Source organism: Colias eurytheme, chromosome 8 (assembly GCF_061535395.1).
Source record: "Colias eurytheme isolate Ceu_HAF_F1 chromosome 8, ilColEury1 Martin Lab GWU primary, whole genome shotgun sequence".
In the NCBI taxonomy this organism is placed as follows: Eukaryota; Metazoa; Arthropoda; class Insecta; order Lepidoptera; family Pieridae; genus Colias; species Colias eurytheme.
Window position 1 is genome coordinate 272756 of NC_142987.1, and position 11143 is coordinate 283898.

At 34.4% G+C, this 11143-nt stretch overlaps 1 protein-coding gene across 1 annotated transcript; it reads left to right on the forward strand.

The window, feature by feature from the left end:
* Nucleotides 1–3108: 3108 nt before the first annotated feature.
* On the forward strand, nt 3109–5816 carry LOC149906219 (ecdysone oxidase-like). The gene is made up of 4 exons (XM_090104499.1): nt 3109–3173; nt 3561–3698; nt 4043–4176; nt 4284–5816. Exons 2-4 carry the CDS (start codon nt 3569–3571, stop codon nt 5814–5816), a joined length of 1797 nt encoding a protein of 598 aa, XP_089960625.1. The 5' UTR covers nt 3109–3173; nt 3561–3568.
* Nucleotides 5817–11143: the final 5327 nt, after the last annotated feature.

The window sequence follows — 11143 nt, forward strand, 5'->3', positions numbered from 1 at the left end:
TGGTCGTAGCGTGATGATATATAGCCTATAACCTTCCTCGATAAATGGGCTATAACACCGAAAGAATTTTTCAAATCGGACCAGTAGTTCCCGAGATTAGCGCGTTCAAACAAACAAACTCTTCAGCTTTATAATATTATTATAGATTCGACGAATAAGTTTTATCCAAGCATTGAAAAATCGGCCCTTAAGAAATAAAAAAACGTGAATAAATGTTTTAAAAAAAGCTATTACTGAAATATCAAATCTCCCTGACAATATCTAATTAATGAACTGACAAAAAAATTACCTTAACCTTTTCGTTAGCGTTTTTAAAAACGCAGTATTATCAACTATCGTTTTAAAAGGTTTTAAATATTTTGTTTATGGCCAAATACCTACTGATAATCTTTTGATCACTAACCAAATATAAAGATTTTCAACTATATAAACAACGATTCAACTATAATAATACGAAAAGTTATGATATATCCACCTTAACTGTGGATATATCATAAGGGAATCCTCAAATCGTTCGTCAACCCGTTGCAACGACTGACCCACTCTTCGTTTAACCGATAAGTAAGTCGCACAGTAAATTATAAATATGACCGATTGCGAGCGACCTTAATTACAATACGTAATTGTTTTTATCAGTGTACGCTCTGTTATGTTAAATATCAGTTTTTAAATAGTTTTTATTTTCTATAATACGTAGGGGATATAATTAATATAAGCTGTTGTTACTGTTTACATAGCAATCTTTTGCAGGCTTTCTATTTTTTTTAGTGGGGCAATACATTCTAAATGTCTATGGTTATCAATTTTTTTGGCAAAATTGCCAGATAATGTAATTAGTTTAAGAAATTGATAACTGTTATCGTTAGGATTTAACTTTTTTTATAAAGTTGTAAATGCGTCAGCCAACATAAAAACACTAAAAAGTTCCTAAAATACTTACAAAAAAAAATAATTATGATAAAATGAAAGACTCATTGTTTACGATTGTTGCTAATTTAATACGAATTACGAAATTATGTGTAAGTAATTACTACTGTCGTGTTTATGTCGAAGTATTATGTAAGGACAAGATACATGTAAGAGAGATTGTAATATTTAAAAGAATAAAAATCTTCAAATGCATTTGTTTGTTTTTTATTTCAAAAGATGTTATCATACACATTTGTCTACAAGAGGGTCTAGAGACCCCACCTTAGACGCTTACCATCCAGCGACCCACACAATTTTATTTATCTTATACCTACTTGTAGAGCTCACTTGGACTCTATATTTGTAGAGTTTGGATGCCTATAATATATGCGATGCGTACCTCGCAGTACGTAGTTGTAGAAGTGATCAAGTAATTAGAGAGAGTGCTAGAGTACTTATTTTAGAATAAACTAGTATGGCATAGTGATTGAGTGATGACTGATTGATCCTTTTGGTCTTAGGATGAACTAGTTGGTCCTGAAATCGGGTTTGGCCGGTAACATATTGTGTATTATGTAATAATGAATAAAATGATTTACAAAGGTCTTAAAGTCACAATTCACAAAGTTTCATAATCTCTCGCATTATCTAATGATCGTTGTTTAATAGGGTAGGAATTACAAATCGATTTTGTATGCAAATGCTTAGAGAGTAGTATGTGTATATTATGGTGCATTTACACCATATATTTCTAGCGAGGCAAATAACTAACACGCATATTACCTACCAAAACAGAGCAATCGGCTTGAGATTCGCGTTATGGTGCATTTACACAAGTGCGCAAACAGCGAGGCTCATGTGTAAGCAGTGCACACTGCACATGCAATTCGCATTGAAATTCGTGTAATCGTGTTCAGACAACTTCTGCTTTTCAGACCATCATGTGTACAAAGGTTCGCGACGACACTCGTATAAGAATGTTTTATCTAGTGACGAAGCGAAAGCGAACACGAATGTGTAAATGCACAGCGAAGTTTAATATTTATATTGTTTAAACCTGGTTGTAACAAAATGTATGTACCTGCAAATTAGATCTGTATATTCCATGTGTTTGTGTTTCTGACTCAAATAAATTTTATTTTATTTATTTACATATTTATATATTTTAAGGCTTTAGGAACATTTGCAACCCCGTGTCTTCTAGCTCTTTTGCATAGAAAGCAGGTGCAACACGTGACCGACTTGACCCCAATACGAACAGCAATGCCCTTAAACTTGCTATCGGTCAAGCCCCTCTCGTCCCCTTATGTAAAATCGATCAAATCTGATAACGCGATTTTCTTGTCTCGTTGTGTCTCGTGACTTTACTCTTTGCATTTTACGGATAAAGGAGATTGTTTAATGTTGAGCCAACTTTGTTTTGTTAATGTTTAGTCAACATTTGGTCAATGGAACAGGGATTAAAATTGATTAGTTTATGTAATGGGAAAAGGTCGACTAGAGTTATAAATATATATTAAGCTCTTTTGCTCTATAGCTCTTCCTCTGAACGAAAAAATTACATTATAATGTATTTTTTAACGTCCTTTCTGTACAAGAACATGCCTTACTATCTATCTCAACGTCCAAAACAGTGGAAAAGAGAAAATCATTGTTACTTTACAATAATCATTTTAACCGTAGATTATTTATTGTCAAGAGAACTTGTTCTATATGGATTGACTTGGTAAAATTTACAGTTTTTCCTTATTACAGATGCTTAGGGAAATCCGTTACAAAACAATTATTTTTCTATACGGACACATGGACAATTTTCAACAATTATTACTGATTAAATTACGATAGAAATATTGTAGCGTATTACAAACTGCTAGTAACGTAGAGTGTTTTGACTTGTGTTTGGTATTTTGTTATGATGATTTTTAATTTTAGGTAAGTATTAGTATTATTTCGTATACGTTATTTGTTTTCGGAGCACGATGCACGTTTGTGCGCATTTTGGGACGTTCTTGGCCGATTAAAACAATTATGATTCATATGTATAATCACAAAAACAACAAACAAAAACACAATAGAATCATTCCGTGTGCATATAATATTTTTCCCACTTGCCATAATCGTATAGATAAGGACGATAATGTGACTGCAGGTTGTCTTACATATAAGAGAGCAGACTGTTAACATCTGTTGTTGTTTTCATGAAGGTGCATACGTACCTACTGTGATAAATATTACGTAAATATTACATTATCGAACGTGTTGGGGTAAGTGTACACAATATGTGGTTGTATTCTAAGAACTATTTATAAAAGATTGCTTTTATCGTACATTCCACAATGTTACATAAATAGATATACTAATGAATTACGATAGTGTTTTCCGATTGTGGAACTATGGAATTAATGAAGGCATCATGATTGTATGGTTATCTTATATACTTCTAAAATAAGAAAAACTAACTAAAAGTTATAAAAAAACATGTGCTATGGATAGGAATAAACTTTAGGTATTGGTGCAGACATTCATATCCTATGATTCGAAATCGTTTGAGATAAATATTGTGAGACGTTACAATTAAATAAAGTGGAATTTGTTGAATGTGGTAAAAATAACTATTACTCAAACGTATCATTAAATCAATAAATATACAGATTACAGGATGATTGAAACATCTTGTATGGGACTAGGGAGTGGCGCGGTGGGTGCAACAATCACTGCCACGTTGCAATTCTTTGCAGCCTCCCAGTGCCTGCTGCAGGACTCCTGGCCGGAGCATGCTAATCTTGAGAGTAAGTTCATGTTCTAAAAGTATTGGGATAAGTGTCAGAAAATAAATACGTTAAGAAATAAGAAAGTGTACCTCTGTGTACCTTATTTTTGAGAATTGCGCTTCAATTTTTTTAAATTAATTGGCGTATTGATAAGATTCAATACTTTAAAAATGTAAATACGTTTCGATCGTATTAAATTAGTGAATGTCTGATAACGACATTGATATGCCAATAAGTCAAGCTGTTTTAGCATAACATAGGAATACATGTTTGCTATTCTATTATGTAGGCGTGAAAAGTTTGTAGTCTGTGCGACAAGTTTTGAATGTTTATACTTTATAAGTATACAAATAATGTTTCAGATGGTACCAGTTTTGACTTTATCGTTGTGGGAGGAGGAACTGCCGGAGCTGTGGTAGCTGCTCGACTCTCCGAACTTCGCGATTATACTGTCCTTTTAATTGAAGCTGGAGGGGATCCACCGCCAGAAAGTGTTGTACGTAAAATTTTACTACCTGCAAATAAATTCTTGATATCTATTAAATTTCAGTCACACATGTAGCGCACCAATTACCTATATGTTCTTATATTTACAATTTTCAGATTCCAGGCTTTAGGAACTCGATGAAAAATAGCAAGGTGGATTGGAACTTTACAACAACGAATGATAATTATTCTAGTCAAGCTCTACAACATGGCAGGCAGCGTCAGCCGCGGGGAAAGATGCTGGGCGGTAGCGGATCTATAAATGACATGATTTACGCTAGAGGCTTTCCCATAGATTATGACGAGTGGGCGACTACACTCGGAGATGAATGGAGTTGGAATAACGTACTCGAATACTTCAAGAAAACAGAATACCTTACGGATGAAAGAATTATAAATGATCCACTTCTTACTGAACTCCACGGTTTTACAGGTGAAATAGAAGTTACAGGATCTTTAGAATCTACGCGAACTACTGACAAATTGCTTGAGGCTTTCGATGAAATGGGTTTTAATATTGTTAAAGATATGACAAATCCATATGTTATTGGAGCTGGAAGGTTCTCTCACACAATACGAAGTGGAAAAAGGGAAAGTTCTGTGACAGCCTTACTAAATAAAGCTTCAAAAAGAGATAATCTATATATTTTAAAAGAAGCTGTGGTTACTAAAATTCTCGTCGAGAAAAACAAAGCTTATGGAGTTAAAGTTCTAATGGATGATGATGTGTTTTATTTCTACGGAAGTAAGGATATAGTGATATCTGCGGGTACATTTAATACGGCAAAATTGTTGCTATTATCGGGTATAGGTCCCAGAGAACATTTAGAAGAAATGAATATAGAGGTACACGCAGACTTACCAGTTGGTGAAAACCTTCATGATCACGTTATGGTTCTAACGTTCTTAGCGGCTGACGAAGGTACTTGCACCGTAGATGAAAAAGAGAATTATTTTGAGATGATAAAATATCTCTATGATAAAAGTGGATTCTACGTAAGATCAAGTGACTTAGCTGCCTATATTTCTTACAATAGCTCTATGAAGAACGTACCTGATTTCGGCTTGTATCCTACATGCATGGGGATAAATGAGGGGTTTTACGACCCATGTGTAAAAACATTAGGATTTAAACCTTATATTTGTGAAAAAGTTGCGGCAGTGAATCAAGAAAAGGAAATATTCATTTTTCCAGTAGTCAATTTAAAACCTAAATCAAGAGGCAAAGTTTTATTGAAATCAACAGATGAATTAGTTGCACCATTAATATATTCCGGCGTATTTAGTAATCAAGAAGATTTAGTTCACTATCCTGAAGCTATGCGAACTGCGTGGTCTATAGTAAATACAACATATTTTAGTGAAAAGAATACTCATGTAATAGATCTTAATGTAAAGGAATGTAGAGGTCTAGGTGGTGATGACTTATTGACATGCATTGCTCGTTCGATGGCGACATCTGCTTGGCACGCGGTTGGGACGGCTTCAATGGGGACCGTGCTCGATTCCAAACTTAGGGTTAAAGGAATAAGAGGGTTAAGGGTGGCGGACGCCAGTGTGATGCCCGATGTTATACGTGGAAACACAAATGCTCCAGTTGTGATGATTGCAGAAAAGGCAGCCGATTTTATAAAAGAAGGACTTGTATAAATGTATAGACATTGAATATAGATTACAAATTGTACAGAACAGTATTATTTATGTTACATGGTGTTTGTTCTATTGAATAAATTATGTGATATTTAAAGGCTTTTTCGTTAATTTGACCAATTAGAAATCACTAGGATGTATTGATGAGGCTTTATCGCTAACGATAAAACTAATTGTATAATTTCCTCCGTTTACAAACGGCGTCCGTCACTTTACTGACGATTACTTTTTCCAAACGTCCACAAAATGACGGTCGCGTAATGAAGGCCCCGAGTCTGTGTAGTTAAAAATACAACGAACTAACCTAACCCACCCCCTTATCCCAATCAAAAAATTCATATTACGAATTCTCAATACAATGAAATAAAACAAACAGTGCATTTACATCAAACGAACATAGAGCTACAGCCAACGCTAGAGCAAAAGTATTCTTTCGTGGATTTTTTAATGTAAACGAAAACTCGTATTTAATGTTATTCAGTATAAGAACATCCATACTAATATGTATTATAAATGCGAAAGTAACTCTGTCTGTCTGTCTGTTACTCAATCACGCCTAAACTACTGGACCAATTTGCATGAAATTTGGTATGCAGATATTTTGATACCCGAGATAGGACATAGGCTACCTTTTATTGCGAAATATGTACCACGGGCGAAGCCGGGGCGGACCTCTAGTTGCATATATAATCTTTTCGAACGCACTAAGGACAACGAAAGAATGCTATTTTGTTGTACAATTTACCTGCGACAGATTTGATATAAGATATCTTAGGATTTTTCCTCCTGGTAGATTTGTCATAGCAAATTATTGTATGCTTATAAAAGCACTACCACTTTACGAGATCCAATAGTTTTTCACCAGAAAATATCAGAAGTACGAAGAAACTAGTCAAAGTAAATTATTATAAACTAATTTATTGAATTCATCATTGCAAAACCATAATAGAACTATTACAATTAATAGCATGCAAATTTTTTGGTCCCTTGTAAGCAGGAAAAGTTACGCATATTATACAACATTATTAACAAATCAAATGAACAATCAATGGTGTCAACATCACTTACACGGGACATCGATATATATGGTTTTCACCCCAGGAATGGCGCGGTACCTACGTAACCGCGACGTGGTCGTAACGCGACCGTGTCGCACGTGCTGTGTCAACGACATGGGGTGTCGGTTATTTAATATTGTGTCCCATGTATGATACAACACGTTTATGGCTGTATGACACGGAGAATTCTTAGTCTTTTTTTAATAATAATTAATAATCAAGTAATTACGATTATTATACAAATTTTTTGGCTGGTGGTAGTGGATTGCTATAAAAGGACATTTCTTGAACTGTACACATATAAAACGCTTATGCGTGCGGAAGGATAATCTTAGCTAGGAATTAATTGATTACCAGTTAATGTTCTCTGGGTAATAAATAAACCACGTGATATTCGACGTTTTCGCGGAATTTTTAGTGAAATCGAGTAATAAATTATCAATAAATACAGTGATAAAATCGACATCTTCTTCCATACACCCAACAAGCTCCGTTCTATAGTGAAGGATATATACAAAAATTGAAACCTTAAATTATTGTTGTCATCATCCATTAATTAAAAATTCTTATTCTTTTAATAATAAAAATAATTTTGTATTGTACTCTTAAGCGCGTCACACACGGTGAAGATTTTATCTTAAGATACTGTTATATTTTATATTACAGTATCTTAACGCATCCGGTATCAGCGTTCGGACCATCATTTTTCTTTTTGTCATTGCGTACTCCTGTAGAACCGCCATCCTGTTACAAATGACCCACAAAATTTCGCGTCATTTGTAACAGGATGGCGGTTCTACAGGGGTGGGTGGTACGCAATGACAAAAAGAAAAATGATGGTCCGAACGCTGATACCGGAAGCGTTAAGATACTGTAATATAAAATATAACAGTATCTTAAGATAAAATATTATAGTATCTTCACCGTGTGTGACGCGCTTTAAGATATAGTTAGCTCTGTATAATTGGCGCATGCTGTGTTAACCTCTAATTATTTGTTACTTTATCGCAAGAACTATATGTTATATAATAATTATATTTAAGAATAAGTAAACAAATGTTGGTTGACCAAATCAATAAATAAATAAATAAACTTACATATATCTAATATATAAAATTCTCGTGTCACAGTGTTCTTTGCCATACTCCTCCGAAACGGCTGGACCGATTCTCATGAAATTTTCTGTGCATATCGGGTAAGTCTGAGAATCGGCCAACATCTATTTTTCATATTTACCACGGGCGAAGCCGGGGCGGACCGCTAGTTTTATATAAGTTATATTGTAGGTGTAGTTACGATATAATCAGTAAACGTATAATATCTTATTTCCAAGATGAGTCAGATGCATTTCACATTCATTCATTTATCACTTATTGATCAATTTTCTTTGCGGTTACTCACATCGAGTACAGATAAATAGGTAAACATACTTATTAGCTTCTTCTGTATTTGCTCTACCAGAACAAAAACATACCTTACTACTAGGAGTCAATCAGTACTAAATATGTGCTGTTTCAAGTGTATATTTTATATTCATATACTTATAATTTTTTAGCATTTCGTGTAACGAAACACTAGAATTTTATTTTAACTGCACAGGAATATTATGCAGTTACTAAGATTTCAATAACAAATATCTCTCTCTCTTTCGTTTTCAATCAACGTTAACAGAATAGTCCTCATCATCATCATCATCATCATCATCATCAATCAATACATATAATAAAATTCTAGAAAAGTGGTGTCTGTACAATGAAAATATGTAAAAAAAATTTAGCAGGGGTTATTACTAAATCGATCCCAAACCCAAAACTGTCGTTAAATTTTTTTTGTCTGTTTGTCTGTTTGTCTGTATGTTTGAACACGCTAATCTCAGAAACGGCTTATCCGATTTAAATGCGGTTTTCACTAATATATTTTGGTAATCTTCATTTAACATTTAGTGTTTATTTCATGTCAATCGGTTTATAAATAAAAAAGTTATTACCATTTAAGTATTCACGGCGAACATTTGCTAAGGCATTCTATGGTACACTATTATACAGTGTACGATAAAACGTAAGTTATCTGTTATACGCTACAGTTATTTCTGATGGTGGGGGTGGGGGTGAGGGGGTAAGCTGAGGTAGTAGGGGGGGAGGGGCAAATTAAAATTATGCTTATTTTTAGGTAAATTTTATACATAAAATGTCCTTTAAATTATGTCGTATTACATATGGTCCGGGAGCCAGCAGCAGATTTTATGACCAAGTTCCTCTCAAGCGGTAATTAGTAAAATGCATCAAAGTATAGTATTATGAAGCCTCGTGAACGTCAGCTGGAGCTCGGTTGGGGGGAAGAGCGGTTGTAGCCTCCCGTATCAGCTGAAGGTTTTTCCACCAAGATACAGCCAGCTGACATATATATTTATCCACAGATACATATAAGGTATCATCAGGTAAATTTTTGTTTGAGAGGAAATAACGGAAAATAAATTTTTATTTAAATTTAACTTTCATGTTCGAGACACCAGCTGACGTATAATACACCATGTTGTAACCAGCTGACTATTTTTTTTCGTTGAGATATTGGGTTAGCTACAATTTGACAAATTTTTAGCTGAGAGGAAATGAATGAATGAATGTATTTTTTTTCCTATGTGCGTGGGAGGCACCCCCCCAACCGAGCGCCAGCTGACGTTCACGAGGCTTTATAATACTATACTCTCATGCGTCTGACGAATTATCTCTTGAGAGGAAATAGTTAACCAAATTTGCACCTGGCTCCCTAACCAATATATTTTTAAGCCCCGACGCAAAAAGATGAGTGATAAGTGTTTGACCGCTATGTGTGTCTGTGTGTGTGTATCTGTTTGTTCCACCGTAGCTCGCTAACAGGTAATCCGAATTAGATGCGGTTTTTTGTTAGGCAGCCTATTTTCCGACGCTGGTTCTTAGATAAAGTGTATCAAAATCGGTTAATCCATTTATTATACCTACCTATAGGGGTAAAAGTGGGAATGAAAAAAATTAAAGTTGTCGAATCTAAGTCATATATATTAAACTAGATTTCCGCCCGCGGCTTCGCCCGCGTTTTCAAAGGAAAACCCGCATAGTTCCCGTTCCCGTGGGATTTCCGGGATAAAACCTATCCTATGTGTTAATCCAAGTTACCCTCTATATGTGTGCTAAATTTCATTGTAATCGGTTCAGTAGTTTTTACGTGAAAGAGTAACAAACATCCATACATCCATACATCCATAAATCTTTACAAACTTTCGCCTTTATTTAGTATTAAGTATTTAGTATTAAGATTAAGATTAAGATGAAAGTGAACGTTTTATCAAAATCGGTTCATCCATTTATTTGATATAGGGGTAGAAGTAGGAATAAATAAATGAATTTTATCTGAGGAAAATTCGTATAAGTCAGGAAAATTTTTCCAAGTCCGGAAAATTTCCATACGCCAGGAAAAATTCTATACGTCGGGAAAATTTATACAGATGAGGAAAATTCGTATAAGTCAGGAAAATTTTTCTAAGTCCGGAAAATTTCCATACGCCAGGAAATTTTCTATACGCCAGGAAAATTTCTTTATGTCGGGAAAATTTAAACAGATGAGGAAAATTCGTATAAGTCAGGAAAATTTTTCTAAGTCCGGAAAATTTCCATACGCCAGGAAAATTTCTATACGTCAGGAAAATTTATATAAGCCAGGAAAATTTCTATACGTCAGGAAAATGTTCTATAAGGTGGAAAAGGATAGGTTAGGTTAGGTTAGGAAAATTTTTCTATGTCTGGAAAATTTCCATACGCCAGGAAAATTTCTATACGTCCGGAAAATTTATATAAGCCAGGAAAATTTCTATACGTCAGGAAAAATTTCTATAAGGTGGAAAAGGATAGGTTAGGTTAGGTTAGGTTAGGAAAATTTTTCTAAGTCCGGAAAATTTCCATACACCAGGAAAATTTCTATACGTCAGGAAAAATTTCTATAAGGTGGAAAAGGATAGGTTAGGTTAGGTTAGGTTAGGTTAGGTTAGGAAAATTTTTTTAAGTCCGGAAATTTTCCATACGCCAGGAAAATTTCTATACGTCCGGAAAATTTATATAAGCTAGGAAAATTTCTATACGTCAGGAAAAATTTCTATAAGGTGGAAAAGGATAGGTTAGGTTAGGTTAGGTTAGGAAAATTTTTCTAAGTCCGGAAAATTTCCATACACCAGGAAAATTTCTATACGTCAGGAAAAATTTCTATAAGGTGGAAAAGGATAGGTTAGGTTAGGTTAGG

Excerpts from the sequence above, each read along its gene's own strand:
- LOC149906219 (XM_090104499.1), top strand. The coding sequence starts at position 3,569 with ATGATTGAAACATCTTGTATGGGACTAGGGAGTGGCGCGGTGGGTGCA. Across the intron at positions 3,699-4,042 it reads GGAGCATGCTAATCTTGAGA|ATGGTACCAGTTTTGACTTT; the intron begins GTAAGTTCATGT and ends ATAATGTTTCAG. Across the intron at positions 4,177-4,283 it reads ATCCACCGCCAGAAAGTGTT|ATTCCAGGCTTTAGGAACTC; the intron begins GTACGTAAAATT and ends TACAATTTTCAG.